At 42.2% G+C, this 22,802-nt stretch overlaps 1 protein-coding gene across 4 annotated transcripts in view; it reads left to right on the top strand.

Annotated features, from left to right (window-relative positions):
* The window catches only part of ACVR1 (activin A receptor type 1), a 140,070-nt gene that overhangs the window by 75,035 nt on the left and 42,233 nt on the right, over nucleotides 1–22,802 (top strand). For 3 of the 4 annotated variants that reach the window (XM_027055725.2, XM_015076695.3, XM_015076687.3), the window contains 3 exons: nucleotides 14,862–15,125; nucleotides 17,563–17,774; nucleotides 21,211–21,310. In XM_027055725.2, the coding sequence (XP_026911526.1) occupies nucleotides 14,862–15,125; nucleotides 17,563–17,774; nucleotides 21,211–21,310 (576 nt within the window). Of the gene's footprint in view, nucleotides 1–122; nucleotides 7,718–14,861; nucleotides 15,126–17,562; nucleotides 17,775–21,210; nucleotides 21,311–22,802 lie in introns of those variants that run through there. The other variant, XM_053215097.1, reaches the window with a different exon arrangement.

Raw genomic sequence — 22,802 nt, 5'->3', positions numbered from 1 at the left:
CCCCAACAGTCAAATTTTACCAGTCGTTCTCACCTGGGAGTTATTTTACTCTCCAAGGAACATTTGACAATATCTGGAGACCCAACAGGAAAACAGGAATTTTCCTCCTCTGTGTTTGCCATTGCTAAACTATGGCAACTAGGAAAAAAAAAAATCTACAGAATATAGTGGCACAAAGTCCCTCCAAATTCCATTCCCTTCCCTAGATATAGTATCAGTTCCGTATGGTATTAAGCAGTTCTTACTGGTTTCATTTGATATCATGGGTGGGCCTGTGGTTGTGGGTATGTAGTATGAAGAGAGAAGAAGTGGACAAAGAATGGAGAAGAAAGGAGAAAAGGGTGTTTATGAGTCAATATTAACAACCATGTCATGGGTTGTTTTTTCCTGCTTTTAGCTCTCGAACTGCCCTAAGAATCCGGCAGATGACCCCCTAAAGCCCCAGTGCAGATATGTCATGAAACAAGTCAGTCTGGCTGAAATGGAAACGGATTGCCCCTGAAGTCCTGCTCTTTAACATATCACCACCACTAGGATGTTTACAAGGAAGGAAAAGGACTCTTTATTCTTTAGTTGCAATAGCTTTTTTTTTTTAAACCAGAATATCCAGTGCCTGCTACAGCCTAGAGTGCTCTAATCCTAATAACAGTCGCCTTAGTCCTGTCTTCCCTTCATGACTCAACTCCTTGTTAACTGTCAATAGCATATTCTGTGAAAAGACTCTTTGTTTTTGTATATTTACTAGGAATTAAAAAAAAAACCCACACTAAGAACCCTTGATTGTAATGTACTCTAATATATTCAACATTAGTCATAAAGCAAATGTTAAGTACAAAATATTTCACCAAAAGAGGTAAATAATAGGGCAGATAACTAAAATCTTTATACTAGCTCCAAAGATTGTTGAGTGCAGACCTTTAGACTACCAAGTTTAAAAGGAAATAGAACCATGTTTGATGTTTGCAAAGTAGCTATGGCACCTGATTGATTGTGCTTCAGTGGAGCTAGATGGCATTACTGGGGCATAAATAAGAAAGTCATAGGGATTTTATTCCAATATATTTTGTTGGGTAGTGTACTCTTTTTAGTTCATTGAAAAACAACAACAACAACAACTTTCCCTTTGTCTCCCAAATTACTCCCACATGTTTCTTAAATATTGATTGGAAATAGTGTGCACTTCAAATAATAGGTCCCCAATAGTGATTTTGGTAGAATTTGGTTAGTATGAGTGTACTTTAGAATATTTCTCAAGTTGTATGGAATCCTAAATACTCCATGTCAAAAAAGACTAAATAGGTCTGGAAAATACTGCTTACTATAACTATCTCCTTGATGATCACAGGCAATACTTATTGAGTGGTGGCTAATATATGCCAAATGTTTTATATGAGTTATTTCCCATAATTCTCATGATTACCCTGATGAGATAGGTTTTTGGGGATGTGCCTTTGAATTGGTTAAAACTCTCGCTCAGGATTACACAGCCAACAAAAAGGTATAATATACTTTAAGGAATGGTATTCAAGAGCTTCAATCATTATCAACCTTCTTCAGAATATTGCTTTTTTTTTTTCTGTACCTTAAATTAGCTACGTCCACACTGACATTATATCTGATGCATGCTAGACTCCCCCTCAGTCCAGTCTGTTTGAGAGCTGAGATGAGAGCAAATGATCAGGCTCCTTTACCTGGGTTTATGTTTTTTTATTTCTCATCTCTCATACCAGTATTCATTTTTCATGTTCATTATATACACAACTCTAGCTGCAGGAAGAGTTTTATTTGCTCTCACCGAGAAGAGCACTTCTTCTTATCCGTATATCCTTCCTATCCCTTCCCATTAATAAGACTAATCATGCTCTAATACTGCTATTATGCCACTGGGGAGAAGTCCATTTTTGTTCCAGAACCTCCATGTTTGGCTTTCCCTTTGTCCCTGAGAGCATTTGCAGGTGACGTCCATGACACAAATACTTAAAATGGAATATTGCTTCAGAAAAATTTCTAAGCTAAGATGACCCACATTTTATCAAATTTGCAAGCCATAGTTAGATTTTATTATAGCAGGGAGCACTGGACTTTTGCAGAGGTTTGTTGCAAGAGGTTTTGGCCTGTTCTAGAGAAGATTGCTAAGTTCTAAATTAGTTTGTGGGCTGACTTGATTTTATTATTTCCAAAGCCATCACCACTCAAGACTTCCCAGCCCAATTACCCAATGAGGGAAGGAAAGGGATAACTTCAATGGACTTTTTGTTAGGGTCCACAAAGGTGCCCCTCTTTGCGACTGTAAAAGAAGAATAGAATAAGCCTTTCTTTGAATTTCTCATTATTGAAGATTCAGGAAGTTCTTGAAGGGGCGAGTGAATGTAAGAGAAATGTCTTTATTAAATTTGTTGCTCTCATTTCTCATTAATTTATCCCTTTTCAGAATAAAATCTTTTTCACTGACACATCATCAAATGAGAGACTTTTTGGGGAGAGAGATGAGAAATATTGAGCTATTGTTTGCCACTCATTACTAGGACCTAAAGTGTAAATATCTGATGGAAGTGCACACTTTTAAGATACTGTTTCTTTATTGTCAGATTTTATTCTCTAACAGACTGGTGGTGTGTTAGTTGATGTCAGGTGAACTACGACAAAGTTTCCTTTTAGTTTTTTCTTCTTAGCAGATGTTTGTTTTGGCTGTGGGTAAACTGAAGCCACATCCATTTTTTTCCCCAGTGGACATCATAAAATGTTCATATTTAGTGCATTTATATGAGAGGAGGGTAGTAGCAGTAGGAGGTGGAGAAGACTCTAAAAATTCGATCTAAGTCAAATACTGAACAGATGTGAAAACAAATCGAAGACCCACGCTCATGAAACGATTTCCTTGTGGTCGGCAGTGAGAGGGCAGTGCAATAGCTTCTCGGCTTCTCTTTTTATGAAGATAGGTCTCAAGAATGAGAAGATGGTTGCCATCTCCTCTTTATGGAAAAACTTGCGAAGCAGGAAATTTGTAGATGTGTCATATATGCAACTTTCGCTCTTGGAAAGAAGCAAACACCAAGGAAAATAAGACATAATAAAAAATTGCTTTGTAACTCCCAAAACGCTATTAGCCCGTCCTCAGGAAGTTCCTTCTGCAGCCCAGCATGACCTCAGGCAAGCTTCCACAGATAATGATTATATGGAATAGTCATAATTACTCAGAACTCATGTCAAGTCCAAGATCATGTAAGACACAGGGCGGAGTGACTTTCAAACTTTTCACTGTGACTCACAGTAAGAAACATTTTAGCGTTGGACCCAGCGCATCTACATTTAGAAACGTTTTAGAGTAGGACCCACACACATCTGAAACACAAAATTCGTGCAAAAACAGCAGCTACTCTTACTATGTTTAACGTACTCCCATTTCTTCTCTTTTTTATTCCATTCGGCTTTATTTTAATTTAAAAAGAAAAAAAAAGAGGCCTTGTTTTCAACCACAAAATCGATTTCCCAACCCACGAATGGTTCATGCCCCATGGTTTAAAAAGGTGACTCCAGTCTGCTCCTAGGAGCTCCCTGCCCGGAAGTGCCTGCTGCCCTCAGGTGAAAGCTCTGACCACCGACCTGTGCATTCTCCAGCAGAGTGGCCTGGAACCTTTTATTTTTTCACGAGTTCACGAAGCCCCGACCATCCTCTCTGTCCGAGCCAGTAGTTTGACAGGAAGAGGGAAGTTTACATTTGTGCCTCCTCAGCCTTGGTCGTTAACACTGGAACAGCTGCTGCCTGATTCTAATCAGCTGAATCTGAGCTCTGCAGAGCAGGGTGTTTTCCTAGATCCACGGTAATGCTCCATCTAATTCTTTGTTATGGGTTAGAGCGGAGCACCGACCTTCCGAGGATATGAAATTTGGGGGATGTGGCCAGGAGGGAAGAAATAAGAGGAAGAATGAAATTTCTTTTGGGCAGGAGGTGGTGAAAATCACCTTAAGGAAACAAAAACAACCACCTCTGCCTGTAATCGAATGGTGATTTGGAGTAGGAGTGGCCTTAGTTAGTTAGTTAGTTAGTTAGTTAGTTAGTTGTATTTATTTCCCCTTCTACATTCTGGTACCTACACCAAGCTAGTTTGTATGAAAAAAAAGAATCGGATCCATTCAGAAAGGTTGTAAAGAATAGATAGGAAAAAAAAACAAAAACAAAAACCCATAGTCCAGTTTAGAATTGGACTCATCTGGTGTGTTTATAATACTACACACTGCCATGGTGAATTACATTGTCATGGCTTCTCTTTATCTTCAACATCGTGTCCTAATTCATCTGCTTCACAATGTCAGTTTTACAAAGTGTTAGGGTAATTTTTGGTAGGTAAAAATGATGTGGTTAGTCAGAGAGTCTTCTGAAGGGAAGGCTCTTGGCCATGCAGAGGAAGCAGGCCTTTCTCAGGAGAGAGACAGAGTGAGACAGAGTGAGACTGTGTCATGAGCCATGTTCTTCATCTTCACTGCGTCTGTGTGTGTGTGTGTGTGTGTGTGTGCGCACGCGCGCGTTATTTCACTTCTCAGGGTCTATTCCTGCAGCGGCGCGATGGAAACAGTGACAGGGTGGTTGTGAGGAGTTTATGGGGAGTACAAGCAAAGTGAGCCCTGGAGCGTAGGAAGCCAAGAGTTCGTGGTGTTCACCATCTTATCCCCAGTGTCGAAGACAGCGCCTGGCATATAACTGGTGCTCAGTGAATATTTGACAAATGAATGAATAAATAATGTTGGCTACAATACTAATTATTATAATATAAGGGAAAAAAAGAGGAGACAGGGACTGGTCTGGGCTGAGGAGATGAGAAGAGCACATCTTTCGAAGAATTTATTCTGAGTTTGGGAAAAAAGAATCAGTTGTAGCACAGTCTTACAATGTCCGACTGATTAATTAGCACGGGTATGCTGGTAGGCGCTGGTGATGTCAGCATAACTAGAAGTGGTTCCTTCTGTCAAGGAGTCACAGTCTGGTTGGATAAGGCAAAGGTTAAAGCACAGCACCAGGGATATCAACAGGAAGGACCTTCATATCACACTGGGCTGGAACTGGGGACAGCAGTCCAGGGAGCAGGAGTTTGGCAGGATGAACGGGCATTAGACCAGCAAAGGAAGGGCTGAGAAGGACTTCTGATGCAGAGACAGGCCCCACCCAGAGAAGTCGTGGAGGTGGGGGAAATGTGAGGACACCACCTGCACGGTCCAGCATGGCCAGCGCAGTCTTGAGAAGGGAGCGGGGTTGAGAGTTCAGGTCCTACTGTCCTGGCAGGGTCTGGGGTACTGAGGTGGTTGCTTCCTATCCTGAGGGGAGCGAGAGCCACTGAAAGATTAAGTAGGGGTGGTTTGCATTCGCAAAGATTTGTGCAGCGGAAGTGGATCACGGGGTATGGCAAGGCGAGAGGTACACGGGTGAGGAAAACTGGTTCTCCTGTGGTGGTGGACAGGCCCACATGCCGTAGTTTGGGAGGCCTCCCAACTGTGGCAACTTAATGGTGGCAAACAACAAAAACAAAACCTGAGTTCAAAGAGTAGACCTCTGTTACAGACCTTTGTTATTATTATTCACGAATAACAACTGCAGTGGCAACTGAGAATAACCTAATAATAATTCCACTGCTACTTTTATTATGCAAACAGAAGCCTGAGCTGCTGACTTTTCTAGCAACTTTTGCAGGACATTTAAATCCCTCTAGCTGGCCCTTTGTTCCTGTGTTGCCATGGAGTGTCAATAAGCCCAGCTCAGAATAACCCAGGCGGTGAAATGCGAGGTACAGCTTGCTCGCTGGCATGTTGGCTGGCCAGGTTATACTGTTTTCATCGCTCCCGTCTTGGGAGGAGCACTGGGCAGCTGGTTGCCCTGGCAGCTGTGAAAGGTGTACGTCTCTTGGCTGCCCGGAGTTTGAAATGCAACCCAGGCTTGCCTGCCTACTGAGCATGTGCAGCTCCCGATTGAGCTGATAGCAACTGAAAATAGCCCACTGAGCACCTGTCCCTTGTACACCAGCCCCTGGCCGACTGCCATTTAGGACAGTGGGGACTCAACTTGGTGGATAGGTGAGGGGCTGCGTGGATTTTAATGGTTCTTAGGAAGATCTTAGAAACTTTGGCCCTGGCTGAAAAGGAAGAAGAAAAAAGAAAAAGCAGCAGCCTCTTCTGAGCGGTACTCTTTGGCACGTCTGGGGTTAGTGGGTCGTCACGGTGGCTGCATGATATACAGTATGTGCTGAAGACACCATACAGTTCTCTTTGCTCAGCCACAGTGTGGTCCAGTAGACTGAGAGAGAGGTATATGTTTTCTCTTGGAGATAATAGCTTTCCTGAAAAACTCCTGGAAGGTAGCCATCCAGGGTTTATGCTGTTTCAGTCTTAGAACGGGGAGGCATGGCGTTAAACTATTTTGTTTGATTTTCTACCTGTTCTTTAATCCCCAGTGATTGTCAGTAGACCACTTCTGCATGGTGTCTCTTTGCTAGATTATTCTTTCTCAGCAGTCCAAATGCGGCCATAGAATAGAATCACAGCATGTTATGGGACTGCCTGTGCCCCTTTGGGAATCCTTCCCTTTCCTTCTGGGCTTTCATGTCTTCAGCGGGCTTGCCATTGTTGGGCACAGTTGGCATGTTAGTGTGGATGGAAGCGGGCTCTGGAAGGAAATACTTCTGAAATGACTGGGGGTATTAAAGCTACTATTTAAAAGTGACCCTTCGGAGATACTTGGGTTACCTTCAGGCTGTCAGTGCCCTGCAGCTACAGGAGCTGATGGGAATCTGTGGAAAGTCTGGCCTGTTGCTTTCGCCTCAGTTTGTGTTTAGATATTCTTGCTCCCTAGCCAGTGGCCTCGTGACATCTCAGATTTAGCTGCCTTTCTTCTGCCAAGGTTCAAGATGATTGTGGAAGCTGGGAATGGTATGCAGTGCCACAGAGATTGGGGGCGGAGGGGGAAGAGAGGGTTTGAAAAGCCAATTATGGTCCACAGCACTCTCAAAAAATGCTTTCGGTGTCTACCTTGAGCGTAGGCACCTGGAGCCTTTCTGCGGGCTCAGGGCTGAAAAACGAATAAGCTCAAAATGACCCCCACTCAACCATGGCCTGGTGACTGCAGGATCCTTTAGTCTATTGACTACCACGCCAATCTTCTTCTTAAGCGTTGAATTTGGGAGTTAGCGGCTTCTTGTGGACCATATTAGTTAGACTGATAGGGAAAAGAAGATATGCAAAGCAAAGATGAAGCTAAAGGCTGGAGTACAGATGCACAAGACATGTATTCATGGGATTGAAGGCATGGGATTCGTCTCGTAATTAACCTTGCCTTGGCGCTCTGGACCCGATAGGGCCTTAGGACGTGAGTTGGGGAATTGGGGGATAGGGTGGTAGCGGTATTGGAGGCTTGAGCAGTGCCCCCACTTTTTACCCTCGGATAGCTTAATCTCTTGTGCTTCATGCAGGCTGTAGAGAATGTAGTCTAGAAATCCCCTGTTCTCTCCGTGCATTTTTCTGGGGGTGGGGTAGAGTAGGGAGCTAGAGAGGAGGAATTTAACTAATTGTGGACATTTTTACCTTTGACTCCAGGTACTGCATTGCCTAGGGTCTGGCATTCTAAGACTATTGTTCAACAAATTGGAGCCCTGCCCATCTTCTGAGGGATTTATCTCTGTGGTTTGAAAGCTTCCAGAAAGGTTGTTGGGGATGTGGTGGTGGTTTGTTGATTGTAAGTAAAACCTTGAAGGCCAAGTCACCGGTAGGGCACAGAAGGGCAAATAGAGGTGGGAGCCTTGTGCTGAGTCCACACTGTAGTTCCTTTCCCATCATCCTATACCACGCCGAGCCCTTGGTTAAGGTTTCCTGTAACGGCAAAATTTTCAATACAGCGCTTGGCTAGGAAACCCTTACTGGAGCAGCCGTGTACTGCCTAGTTAGCCTGTGGAACCCACATGAGTCAAGCACACCTCTTCCCACACTGTGAACAGGGCTTCTAGCCTCAACATTTGATAGATGGTTACCACATCGCTGGTTCTCTTCAAATCCAAATGACAAAGGGATCGCTTCTCTGAAATGTTTATAATCAACCAGGTCTTTTTCTCTCCACCCTCAGGCTGTGGTACTCTCTGTTACTCTTCCAATAAGTGGAGATTCACTCAGGGCCAGGCGTTGTCAATATATGGGGGTGGGGTGGGGATACTTTCTGGTCTCCAAGAGAATTCCTTAGTAGGTAATTTCCGTTAGGTTTTGTAATCATTTGTTTTTCTGAAGGGAAGATTGAAGAAGTGTGAAGACATGATGAAGAAAAGGGTCATTATTTTCCCCCTATTAAAGAGTTGCTTCATTGACATGGTACAAGTATTAAAACGATGTCTTTGCTACATTCTGGGAATCGTAAAACGCATGGAAAAGACAGACCAATATTGTCTTAGGTCAATACCCCACAATGTGCTTTAACTTGTTAGTCACTTAAACACAGACCAAGTTTTTGGCTTTGAAATAGAAGGTGTGGCTGCTGCAATAGGGCTTCATTTACAGGGATTATTTCAGAGACAAGGAGTCAGCTCAGACACAAAATAAACAGATGGCACTTTTATTTTTCCCCCCTCTCAGCTTCAGCAGTTCAAATGCAGGATGACTTAGGAATCCTTATCACCTTCAGCAAAGCAAGAAGGGGAAAATGATGTAATTCACTCTTTCCCTACTCCCTGCTGAAAACGCCATTACTTTCACTGATAGGAGAAAAATGGCAGCAAATACCAGGGGCGTCTTTTTCACTGCTGAGCAGACAAGTCCTGCATGACTCCCCTAATGTAGCCGGAGGCCAGGCACTTACTATGTTTTGATCATTCTGGTCACCTTAGCATCAGAGTAGCCAAACGTCCTCACGTCAGCCATCCAAGGAAGGACCATCCATACAAGCCCTGCTGTTCTATTAATGTGTTAAATAAGTCCTTGTTTTAGGGGCTCTTGCATTTTACCTCTTTCTTCTAACAACCAGGCAGACAGAACACCTACTGTACCACACTGCAAGTATTAATTTTCTACACTTGTAAGCCAGAGTAGGTGAACAGATGTGACGCTATGGCGAACTCCTCTAGGAAGAAATGGCTTGCACAGACATGCTGGCTCGGTGACTAAGCCTTGCCTTAAGATCTCTGCTGACATTTAAAGACTTTATAGGCTCAGTCTGCTCTGAAAACCAGCATCATGTCTCTTCCCACCTCTAAATCCTTTCCGTGAAGAGAAAATTCATCCGGAAGCAAATATCCATCAGGCTTGTACTCCTGTCAATCACTGAGGCAGGCGGGGGCTCTGTAACAGTGAGCAGAGTAGGGTCAGTCCCTCCCCTCATGGCGCTCCTAGTTCGGAGGAGAGACTTGGACATTCAGTACCCAGACCGACACATGCATGTGAGTGTATACAGGTGGTTCTTTAAATTTGAGTGTGTGAACAAAGGCTTCTTTAGGAGAAGGTAGATGCTAACTAGGTAAATGGAGTGTAGGCAGGGAGGGAGGTAAGCACTCCACATGGAGGAAATTCCCTACCTAAAGGACCTGATATCTTGGAACAGGAGAGGCCTCCCAAGAATGGAGGGGATAAGAGGGGAGCCTAAGGACATGGGGATCAGCTCCACCAGGAAGGACTTCTGGCCACATTAACCCTCCTGTCTCTCTTTGGAGAGTCACAGAAGACAGAGAGGATTACATCTGAATGGGGATGTGATTTGCTCGGTTCCAGAATGCTGGAGGCAGGGTACATTTGTAGCCATCACCAGTTCAAAATCTTGGGAATCCTGAAATCATTTTATGTCGTTGCTATTCTAACGACATAGAATGTCTATTCAATCTTTCTTAACTCCTGGAATATGTTTTCTTCTTCGCTTTACAACTTTGCCAAATATCTGTTTCTCTGATCAGGGGTAAAAAACAAACAAACAAACAAACAAACAAACACAAATGGAATTTGGGTTCCCTAGATGGGGGTTTTATGATGAGAGCATTTAATGGTGTTTGGGGTACCGTATTCCCAAGCGTATAGCTTGCCTTCTCACCAGACCATCAAATGCCCTTCACTAGGCATTGCAGACTGACCTTTGTGTTTCTGTCTTAGGAGCAGGCTTCTGGCAGTGATACCTGGCATTGCAAAATCCATCACTGAGCCTTTGTTTAATGCCAGAGATCTCAAATGCTTTCCGATTCTGGAGAAGTGCCAAGCTGCACTTTCAGATTAGGAGGCCATGGAAGGACTCCCATATCTATAAGCCTAATATAGGCTGTCATTTCAAATGAATGAATCGTTTATACTGTTGGAAGGAGTCCAGATATGTTTGGGGTTCCTTTTTTAGCCTATATAGTTCTGAGCTCTCTGACTTTTATAATAATAGTCTAATAACCATATTGTCATCTGTGCTACTTGGAGGTGAACCTCTAAGAAATTCAGCCTGTTCCTTTTGCTGACCTCTGGGGTGATAGTTGCAGGCTGGTTTACTTGTAGCAGTTTCTCATTTGTTTTTTGTGTCAAACTTTAGTGGGAGATGTGAGGTTTTGTGCACCATTTAGAATGGTAATCAGTTTAAATGCTTTAAAGCGTTATGGAGTGCATGACTGAGAATGTGGGGGATAAGCCCATGGTGGTGTGCTTAGATTTCTCAAGTCCCACTTAAAACATAAATGTGAAGATTTTTACTCCGAGGTACAAGAGCATCCCAAACTGTGGACAGACATAAAAAGTCCATGATGCTCTCTGCTCTGCCTCTTCCTGTGACGACAGTCTGTCGTGAGGCTACGAGAGTAGGTGTGCACAGAGGATGAGCCCAGAACGAGATCTTTTAAGAGGTTTGGGCTTCTGAGCCTGCACCTCTGGTTGTGGAGCCAGCCCCCAGTCCTCCCAGGTGGCGTCAAGAACTCCCTGCGGCTCCAAGCCAGACCTGTGAGTGTGTTTGCACAGACCTGGTCCTGGTGATACAAAGGGTGCACAGTGCCAGCCATAACACTGAGTAATGCTGGGAGGTGCCTTTTAGAACAAACAATGTGGGTGAGCTTCGCAGAGAGGGAATACCTCTGGCTTGACATTTAAATTACTGAATTATTTAAATGAATGTCAATTAGGTGGAGTAGACTTGCTGCCTTCTGCCAGGGCACTTCCTAGTTGTTTGCAGAGGCAAGTGCAAAGGGCTTCATATCAGATACGGCGTTTCCTGTCTGTACTGTTGGAAATCAGTCACGGAAGGTGGTTATCCATTCCTTGGTGTGCCTCGATGTGTACTATATGTATGTCACTGTTAGAGAAATCCGAGGTCCACAGACCCTTACCCATGGCCCTAAAAGGGATTTTGTAATAGTTCTGTCACCCTGCGTGCCCCCTACCCCCAACCCACCCCAATTAAAAAATCACAGGCCCACACATGTTATGGTTATTCCTAAAATTGGACAAGACTGAAACAGTGAGACATGGGCATTCTGGGGCCTGCTCTGTTCCTTAGAATTGTGGATGTTGAGATATGAAAATGCTGCTGTCTTGCTTTTAACCTTCTTTGTTGAATTAGTAATCCTAGCTCAGAAATCTCTTTGGCATGTCTTCGACTAATCCACTCTGTCAGATGAAACTGGCAAAGTGGCATTTAACTAATGTGTGTGTGCATGCAGGCATGTGCGTGGTATATGTGGTCATTCTTCTATTCTTATGAATTTAGGGTCTGCGTTTATATCTGGCAGTATATAAAAAATAGATTCATGATGGGGTCTTCTAAGTAGTTATACGGAAATACCCAACTTAAGAAGATTAAATGTTGGTGAGAAGCAAAATTGGACGTGAATCTGGTAAAGCTTGTGTACTTTCCCATTAGCTAACAGCTGGACTGAGCTCATGGTTCCTCATATCAGAGATTAAATTAATTATCACATAGCACTGACAACTGTCCTTCTTCCCCTTTTTTCTTTTTCTGGACTGTGGAGGTGAGGATATGAAAACTCTAGTTTTTGACACCTTAAAAAGAATTACCTGTTTAAAGGTAGTCAGCCCTTGGCCATCTGCATACATACAACTGGTAGAGGGATGTAAAGATTCAAGGAGAGTGTTTACTAAATAAATGAATCCCTTTGACTCCGTTTATGACCCCCACAGGATAAGGTCTGATTACAGTTTATAACCTGTCATGCCTCATAGTTGGGTATAGTGAATTGACCTTTACTGAAGTTGGTATTTACTCAGGGCTGCTCAATTCTGGCAAAATTCTGTAGGTTACATTCCAAACATCTGTCAGGCCATCCCCATATCCTGTCAAAAGCTAGAGACCTTGGAAGGGGGGGTCCACATCTTAATGTCTGTGAGCTAGAGTTCAGTTTCAGCTCTAATTTTATTATCTATCTATCTATCTATCTATCTATTTTTAAGTAGGCTCCACACCCAACTTGGGGCTTGAACTCTTGACCCTGAGATCGAGAGTCATATGCTCCACCGACGGACCCAGCCAGGCACCCCAGGGCTCTAATTTTAAGAGCAGAGCTCACTCTGAGAGCACATTAAAGAAATCATTGTTGTTGTTATTTTTTTTTTTTAATTTGACCTTTTTTATTAGAACCACAAGATGTCGTTAATTCTTCTTACCAGGACTGTCCGTTTCCATAGGATCAGTGAGTGAGGCCTCTGTTGCCTACGCTTACTCGTTTCTGGGTGTTCCTACTGCACCATGGGCACCGTGAGTTGAGGGGCGCATACTCCTCAGTCCATTATCAATCCCTGAACAGCTACTCTCTTAACGTTATTTTCATTTACCCTTTCATCCTCACACGAATCCTTCAGCCCCAACCCAGTGTCAGTAGACGCAACCTCTCTAAGGATGTATATCCTGGGATATCTTTGACCTTTGAAAATATTTAGGATTTTAAAATACATGTTTGTGTTTCAGATTTTCATACATTGTGTTATGGCACAGTTTTCAAACATAGTATTTTAAATTCCCTGCTGTAGATCACAAACAAATCAACATGATACCATTAACCACCCCTCCCCTTATCCTGCCCATCCGTTTCCCTCCAAAGAATCATCACCTGTTGGGCAGCATCGTTGGCAATGCTCAGCCCAGCTTTGTGCCATTCAAGAGTGGCAAGCATGTCTAGACTCCCTGGAAATATTATCTTTCAACTCACTTTTGGCAAGTGTAAACTTTTGCTGGGTTATGTCAACAGATATATATGTTTCTCATCCTCATAGAAATAGATTGGTGCTGGAATTTCTCTAGGCAGGGAAAATAAAGACTATCTTTTGGCTCATTAAAATTTTTGCTCATTAAAAATGTCTGAGGCTCTTGATTCTCGGGGGTGAGACTGGTGACATACATACACTGTCAGCGGCTATTTTGGATCTCCTGCTTTCAGGCATGTCTTTGCTCTTGGATGAGCCCCTTGTGGTTTTCAAAAGAACTAGCAAGTCAATTATAAATAGAAGGCTTGTGTCTGTGTGTCTGCATGCACTTACTCTGTGGGATGAGGCACCCACATTACAGTGGGTAGTGAACTATTTTTCACTTCTTTGAAGAGGGAAGAAGAAAGATTAAGAACACTTTTCTCTTTTTGAGATAACCCACGTCTCTACAAACACCCACACAAATCTGTGTAAATGAACTTGACATTTCAAAGACCTTACCTTAAGGTCTCCTCTTGAAAGCGCAGCTACCCGACCTGTTATTTTAAGAAAGAAGTAGTTTCTCACAGACCTGCTACAGAGGGTTCAAGAATCAGAAGGCAGTCACTCTGTGCCATAGACCTTTGGAGGGAGCTCTGAAAGCTGAATTTCTTTATAGGAAAACTGCTTTGGAACCTCTAGGACTTGGCTGTTTACATTCTTTCTTCACTTTTCTTCCCTCCTAGTGCAAACTGTTGGGACCAGCAAGTCTGAACTAATCATTCTCACAAGGGAGGGGAAAAGAAAGAGTGATTTGAAAAATCAGGTTGCAAAAATTAGATTGCAGATGTTTCCAGAAGGAGACAATTAGGAAGTCTGATTAGGTGTGCTTCACTGATGGACAAGGCACATCTTTCCATCACACCTTGGACCTAGCAGGTGTTGACTGCTCCTGTGGTCTCACCTCTTACCTTACTTTTAAAACATTGCTCTATTCCTTTTGTCTCCTTGTACCCTCATCTTCAATAATCAGTGCCATTTTTTTTTTCCTGCCAGGCAAACATGTGTAAGCAGTGATGAATTTCCATTGTAATCAACATGAAAACTTCAGTGTTGTCACTATTGAAACATTAATCTAAGGCATCTAGCTGGAAATATTGGTAATAGACATTTGTAATTATAGACTGCATCCTTGTAAACTCTCGATTATATTGGGCTATTACAGATAGTGGCGGGAACACCAGCATTCCTTGTATTACTAGTTGATGGATTAGTATGGAGTTAGCAGGAACTGGCATTAACAATTGCCCTATATTTAGGAGCCTTTAAAAAAAAACATAAAATAAAGGTGATGAGCATAATGTCCTGGAAAAACATTTTATTTTGATGTAAGAATTGGGGTGTGAGAGCCCATCAGGCTGAAGAGAATGTGAAAACCACAGTGAGGGGAAGTTCATTTTCAGAAGCCTCTGGGTACATGATAACTATTCTTTGGCCTGGTATGATCTAAAAGAGCACACAGTTTGTATAAATGTGTTCCTGTACTGAGAGGCGATTATCATTTGGTAGTTGGTCAAGTGAGAAATACAAGATAACAAAATGTGGACATCATGGCCAGTGATGACACTTGGCCTGACTTGCTGTTTGGTGAATGTGTTGTAATGGTCTTGGAGAAACCATCTTATTGCCCTAATGGGGGTAAAACCCATGTAGTGATTTTTTTTTCCCTTCTTCTTGCTTCTTTGCAGATGAGAAGCCCAAGGTAAACCCCAAACTTTACATGTGTGTGTGTGAAGGCCTCTCCTGTGGGAACGAAGACCACTGTGAAGGCCAGCAGTGCTTTTCCTCACTGAGCATAAATGATGGCTTCCATGTCTACCAGAAAGGCTGTTTCCAGGTCTACGAGCAAGGGAAGATGACCTGTAAGACCCCGCCGTCACCTGGCCAAGCTGTGGAGTGTTGCCAAGGCGACTGGTGTAACAGGAACATCACAGCCCAGCTGCCCACCAAAGGTTCCCGTGGACTTTTCTATTTCTAGATCAAGGGTTTCTGTTAATGTTGTTCTGTGTGGGTTAAAGATGGAAGTAGCCACAAGCTTTTCCTCCTACTCCTTGAACTAGAGGTCATGGGTGACAAGGAGGGTAGCTATAGATGAAGAAGGGAAAGGCATGGCCTTTTGGAGTGTGAAGGGGGATAAATATCTTTGGGCAAGTGAGCAAGATGTGTCCATCTTGGGGAACAGGTTGGGTGACCAGATCTCTCTTGGTAGTCATGAGCAGGTGAAGAGCTCCAGATACCCTTTTCTGTTGAGGAGCCATGGTGTCATAATTTATGAAACAGTTTGGCTTGGTAAATAGTCATCTCTTTGTTGAGTGTGTAGGAAGTAAATTGGAACATAAGAATCCAGTGACTGAGTAGAATATGTTTCCTTCTTTTTGAGGAAAGAGACAAACCCTCACTAACCTTTGCTCCCATATCTGATTTCCCAATGAACCATTACTGAAGCTTGAAGCTGGGTAAGATTTCACATGAACCTTGTAGTTTCTGTGGAATCTTTTTCCATGTTGTGTTCAAATGGATTCCATGTTCAGTGGAAATCAGTGTTTCTCTGAAACTATTTCCCCATAAGATGAGCCCTACATTGCTATCAAAAACTAATGTTCCTTAGTCTTTGTAGACTCACTCTAAGACAAAATTAATTCTCTTAATCTACAGTACATTTTTAATAGGCATAATTATTTAATTTTGCACTCACAAAAAGAAGAAACAAACCAAGAAGTGGAGTAGGAGAGGCTACTAGCAATGCGCACTGTCAGAAATGTCAGCTAACGGGGAGAGACCGAAAAATGAAAACAAAACAAAACAAGACAAAAAAACTGACGCAAGATTATGTTGTGCAGTGTTTCAGTTACGGTGGTGACGTTAAGACATATAGAAAATGTTAATTTTGATAAGCAAATGTTAATTCTGTTAATTCATTGAATAACGAAAGAAGATTTTTAAAAGAGAGATTAAGTATTCAAATGGTTAAAACAAAAAGGGTACTTGATGGAATAAACTTTACTCTTCACCTTTGTGAGTTAAATTGTTATTAATAGAGTGGACGGACACAATCAAGTATCTGCACTCACACAAAAGTTATACCTACAATATGGAAAGTTCCTAATAAGCAGAACACTGCAAGACTCTGAGTTGTAATAGAAAATTTATTTTCTTTACTTAAGGAATCTCTAATTCAATTAGGGAGGCTCAATATTTATAATTTAATGTTGTATATAATTAGTTTGACACTTTATCGTACAAGTGACATGTACCATGGAGTGTAATGTGCCAAGTTGGAAGTTAAATCTCCAAGATTTGGAAAGTTAAAAGAAATGTATAAAGGACATCAGGCTTGCACTTGGATTGTGGAAGGAGGCAGGGATGTGGAAAAGAGGCATATGTGGGGAAGAACAGGGCTCGGTGACACCATGTCATAAGGGGTCTGACATTCAGAGATAATTATTGTTTGGGGACTTTTTTAGTGTTTATTCATTTATTCAGAGAGTGAGAGAGAGAGAGAGGAAGAGAAGCAGAGAGGGAGGGAGAGAGAAGGTCCCAAGCAAGCTCTGCACTGTCAGCGTGGAGCCTGATGTGGGGCTCGATCCCATAAACCGCGAGATCATGACCTGAGCCAATATCAAGAGTCGGTCACTCAATCAACTGAGCCACACAGGCACCCCTGTTTGGGGACCTCTTAATTATGGGGCTTCACTATCCAATCAAGAAATTTTTCATTTACCTCACTAGGCAAGTAGAAAGTCTTTGTGTGTATCTGCCTGAGTGGTATGTGAGTGTTGGAGTGAATGCACGGATGTTTGAATGGGTAATGTAATAATGCCAAGCTAGGGGGTGAATGAGTGATTAGGCGAGTGAGTGAATCAGTGAATGAATGTTTTGAGTGAGTGAATGAATATTGGATAAGTGAGTAAAAGAACAGATGAATGAATAGGTTCCTAGGCAGAAATCGTGATGTGAAAAGATCAATGAGAATTCTGCGGTAAACATCCAAGATACATTGAGGAGAACCACAGATTGGGTGATTTGGATTTAACTCAGATAGTGCTTTCTCATAGGAATATTACGTCATAATTTCTGTAAGGGCTGAGGATAAAGCATTTGTACAGAGATTTGTGTAGTACTCCATATTTGAAAAGTACTTTCACGTACATGCATTAATACAGTTGGTTCTCTGTGGAATCTTTTCAATCTCTGGCTCTGTCTAAATGAATAATGGTTCAAATGACTGGGCCATTGGCCAGGTGTTAGGAAGTATTTTAGTTTTCACGGTTTGTGACTTGCAAGACTATGTGGTCAGCATCAGGACCTACTTGTTAGGTGTTGGTTATGCTGAATAGTAAGTAAACACTGATCCTTACAGCCAATTGCCCTTTTCTCCCCCATCTCCAGGGAAATCCTTTCCTGGAACACAGAATTTCCACTTGGAGGTCGGCCTCATTATTCTGTCTGTAGTGTTTGCAGTATGCCTTCTAGCTTGCCTACTGGGAGTCGCTCTCCGAAAATTTAAAAGGCGCAATCAAGAACGCCTCAATCCCAGAGATGTGGAGTACGGCACCATCGAAGGGCTCATCACCACCAATGTTGGAGACAGCACTTTAGCAGTGAGTTTGTGACCCCAGGGAATCCCAAGCATAACAAAGATGGCTAAAGATGCTTTCCCATTCCCACCATGAAATGCTAACCAGTAGCTGGTGACTGGACAACGTGCACACTTACCACTGGTCACTTGTGTCCTAGGCAAGCATATGTTGGCACCTGTTTAGTCTCCCCTATAGGAGAACATTTATTTTAGGCATTTATATTAAATAAGGGGGGGGATTTATTTTAGTAGATTCTTGGTAGTTACTTTTCTTTTGGGAGTAAGGGAAAAGGTACAGAGAATGGTTGCCTATAATTTCGGGGTGGGGGGGGCTTGAAGTAATTCAGTTACTCTATTTTTAGCAATAAAAGTACTTTCAAAAAAGCACCTTTGCTTAATATTAAAATCACTTTCCTTTCTAGATTATTTTAACACCCTGTAATTTAAGACTTTAAAATTTGACATCCAAAAAAGCAGCAATTAAACTTTTCATGCTCCTGTGCTGCCCCCTTGTGGAGTGTGGCCATTTGGTTAAACAGTGGTATCCAATAAAATATGTGTGCCGTATATTTAATTTTAAGTTTTCTAGTGGCTGCTTAACAAAAAAAAAAAAAAAAAAAAAAGTTTAAAAAAGCCCCACCATAGGTGATATTAATTTTAATAATATGTTTAACCAAATGAATAGAATTATCATTTTGACATATAATCATTAACCATAAAGAATGATGAGTGAGATATTTTACATTCTTTTCTTTCCTTCCCTTTTTTTTTTTTTTTTTGGGACTAAGTGTTTAAAATCTGATGTATACTTTACAGTCACAGCATGTATATCAGTTCAGGCTAGCCACATTTCCCTTGCTAAAAGCCAACATGTGGCTGGTAGCTGCATTTATGGACAACTCAGTGTCAGACACCATTGTATTTATATGTTTTAAAGTTATTCTTTTGCATACTTTTAAATGAAATCCCATTAAAATGTGTCTTCCTTTCTTACTTTTAAAATTGTGGAGTGTTAATTTTACAGAAACTTTAAACTTCAAGCGAGACAAGGGAACCACTTGCTATAAATAGGTTACCATAAAATGCAAAAGAGAGAAGTAATAGCCTTCTAAAGTGATGCTATGCTGAGTCTGATGCATCCTTTGAAAAAGGTGAAGATGAGTGAGTGTTAGGTGTTAAAGACATGCTAATACGAAATCGAGACTCTCCTTGTCATAATTTGATGGAAGACCGTCAAGGTCATAGCTTTCTAATGTGATTCAATGTTATTTAATGCCATGGCCATGCATCACCTAAGATCATCTCATATTAAGTTTTGTGCTGCTAGGGGACAAGCTTAATAGTGTCTGGTCCTTCTCCACCTAAGCCTGCCCTGCAACTACCTTTTTGCTGGAGAAGACTCACCCTCACCTGTCTTTGTAGCTCTGGCGCTATTCTTGGACCAACTGGGCTAGTTGTTAAAACATTTGGTGGTAGCTGATACAGGCTAGGAAATATCCCATCCTCCTCTGCCTTCCCTGCTATTGGGCCACCGGTCAGGTGTACTTTTTTGTATGGAAAGGGGGAAGGAACCTCATTTTCTTCTGTTCACCTATCTATTTAGATTGTAGTACAGCAGAACTGGGAAAACAGGAGAAGAGGGCGTTCTGTTTCCCAAAGAAGAGAATCACGGTTTTTTTGTTAGAAATGTATTTTGGAGTTTATTTCAAATATTAAGGAAAATTAAATGAGTTTATTGAGTCAGTAGCAAGAAGATATGAGGCTGAATCCTGAGAAAGCTTTAGCGAAGCAGGATTCTCAAGCAGATTAGTCAGAACTCTGTTCCCCAGAGCTTGCCAACCACAATGGACAATGATAGGAATATCTAGTGTAAAATGCTGTTAAGTAGCTTCTGTAAGTCTGGAAGAGGGATGGGAGTGTGTGCTAAAATAGTCTTCTCAACACAGCCATGTTGGATGACAGTATATAACGATATGATAGCACAGTAAAGAACACTGTTTAAAACAAGTTATCATTATTCATCTATATACTTGCTTATTTAAGTGATGTGCTCGTATATGTGGTTCAACAAACTCTATCTTACTGAACAGCTTCCTACTTGAAAAAGAAGCCTTGGGATCCAGGAGTTGAAGTAGATGTTTGTTAGTCTGGTTGATTCTCCTCCCCCGCCTTAAGTCTATGAACCAGATTTAAAACCACGATTATACATGATGAAAAAACAACACATTTGTTTAATTTTCAGAGTTATTCTCTCAAAAAAATTGAATGAATAATGAGAAAACAGAACAGCAAAAGAGATGGTTAGGGAGATATGGAACTGCTTGATCTACATTCAATTTCTTGTTGATTATCCATTTTGTGGTTTTTAAGGATTCTAAATATCTTCCTTTGGATGTTCAGATTTTGGTAATTTTGCTGATCAACAGTACTTCCCAGTGGTGCTCAGAGTAAGGAAAAGAAGATGAAATGCAGACAAATCAATGTATTGCTCTAACAGGCTAGCTAAAACGTCTGGGAAAGGATGAGCTTTGGGGAATGTCAGCTCAACATTACTGCAACCACAACACCTATCACCATGGGCACAATACTGTGTATTACAAATTATTAAGTCCTGATACAAAAAGGCATCTGCTCTTTGACTTGCACTGACAATAAGAAGGAAAAACTTATGAATGAACTAATTGGGAGTTTTTCCCACAGTATGTTCCAGTAGGTTTGGGGCACGGTTTTATGTTTTAAATGAAAGTTTATTTTTCCTCTCTGCTTTGTGTATAATTCACACCGGGAAATGACATCGAGGGTTAACTTTTGTGATGCTTTTGTTCCTCACCTACCTAAAGGGTAACCTCCATCCAGGTGGCCCTTCTCTGCTTGTTTGTACCAGGGAGATGACCCACGTGGCCACTGGAGTCTTTCCAATATAAGCAACATTGGAATTGTTTGTTCCTTATTCCTAATTCGTTTATTCCTTTTTAGAGTTCCTTAGTTGGCATGCCAACTATAGTGAATCCTTTCATAGATAGTTATGAACAGAGCAGAACGTGGTTAGTTATGCCCAGCCTTGGACTTGAAGGCCCCTCTTTTTGCTCCACTCGCTGCTCTTTCTCTTGCTTCCCTTTGCGCTCAGCCTTGCTCCTGGGACTTTGTAATTTGCATCTTTGACTTTGTGCCCTCAGCCTTTTTTTTTTTTTAACATATATATTTTTATTCTAAAACTCTGGATGCACACAGAGACTGCTTATCCCTCAGCAAAACCTGTCTTCTATCGGGGAAAGGGCTAGCTTTTGGTTTTCCTAAGAAAACCAGTTCTTCCTCCAGTGGGACGTTCTGTGCATGCTTACGGGCCACATGTCCAGGATTGCTGTGTCCGTGAGTGTTGCCGTGATACGCGTGCTCATACTCTGAACCGGGAACTGTTTCTCAGTAGTTTCTTTTTTTCTCCTTGTCTTGAACCACAGGATTTATTGGATCATTCATGTACATCAGGAAGCGGCTCTGGCCTCCCTTTTCTGGTACAAAGAACGGTGGCTCGTCAGATCACACTGTTGGAGTGTGTCGGTAATTCTTTTTTCTATTCCTTTGTGGGTTATATGCAGTGTTCACTGTGGCTCTAGAGGCAGGGTGGGACTTGAAAAATCTGCCCCTTGCTGCCCGTTGCTCATGAAATCACAGGAGACGGTGTGGCTATGTATCTGACCTGCGTCAGAGCACCTCAACTTGTTGAAGTTCTTGTCAAAGGAATCTGTTGCTAGTTAGTATGCAGAATGGCTAATCAAAAGCCTTTAGTTGTAGGTAGACCCTTTGGGGTGATGGGAAGGAATGAGGAAAGAATTTGTATAGTATGGCTGCTCCTGACTACAGGCATTGAGTGATCTGAGGTGAGTAGGCGTTTGGACAATACACTTGCTTATGGCAGCTCTCCAATCCCACTCACTCTCCCACTGACTTTAAAAATAATGAGATAAATTTACTAAGGCTACCTTTAAAATTGTTGTATTTAAACAAGAGTGATATCCATTTCTCTGTGGCCTGTTCTATTTTCCCCGTCTAGGAACAGGTTTATATATAGATGTAACATAGTGTGTACACGATTTGTGTTCCTCCTGTCAGTTTTAAGCTCATGTACATTTCCATCTATCTGTACACATCACAAGTATTTTAAAAGATTATGTAATCATGATCTTTTGAATGATTGTTGAATTTTCATGGTACTGCTCGGAAAGGCTTTTGCATGCCTTGCGTCTTTCTTTTGAGTGCTCAGAATAAATTCCCAGGAATTGGGGTTCCTGGGTCAAAATTTGTGACATTTTTATGGGCTGTGTATCAATTGCTGGTCGCCCTCCGGGAAGATGGTACAAAATGCCCTTTTTTTGGGAAGTCCTGAGTTTTAGTAGTTTTACTTTTATTTGGCGGGTATTTCCGATCACCTGGTAGTTGTCATGAATTTCTCTTTTGGACGGTGTGCAGGAATGGCCATGGGGCGGATAGGTAGGCAGCGTCCCTACATGCTCTTTGTATTTCTCCAGCTTTCTTTTCTTTGCAGCTCCAGTCATCCCATCTTTTGCTTTTGGGAGGTGGCTGGCTGCCATTAGCTGCCTTCACCACTTGGCTGCTACCCTCTGACTTTTCTTTCTGTTTTCATGGAAATCAGGACCCCCTCAGGCCGGATAATGGGAAGGGGGCTAGGCAGGGTGGTAGGAGCAGCAGGTGCTGCCTTCAGGCACACAGGGGGCCAGCAGGAGTCCTTTGCCTCTGCTGTAGGTCTGCAGCCGCCGGGGCGGTCTCTGAACCACACTTCACGTTTCTCTTCTACAGTGGACCATGGTGGGCAAAGAAAAATGGAAAAGCCCCAAATGTGCCCATTGCATACAACCAGGCTTGTCCTCTTGTACTACCTGACATCCCATTTGATTATGAACAGGGACAGGTATTTGAGTAGGAGTGAGAAGGCAGTGACAGGGATGTTTTCCTGTCTCGCTTTCCCCTACCCTCCTGTCCCATGGCCGGTGACCATTCACAGGGCAGCCGATCTCAATAGCAGTTTTTAGAG

Source organism: Acinonyx jubatus, chromosome C1 (assembly GCF_027475565.1).
Source record: "Acinonyx jubatus isolate Ajub_Pintada_27869175 chromosome C1, VMU_Ajub_asm_v1.0, whole genome shotgun sequence".
Classification (NCBI taxonomy): domain Eukaryota; kingdom Metazoa; phylum Chordata; class Mammalia; order Carnivora; family Felidae; genus Acinonyx; species Acinonyx jubatus.
The sequence above is the reverse complement of the archived record's forward strand: the minus strand, read 5'-3'. Positions and strand labels throughout refer to the sequence as shown.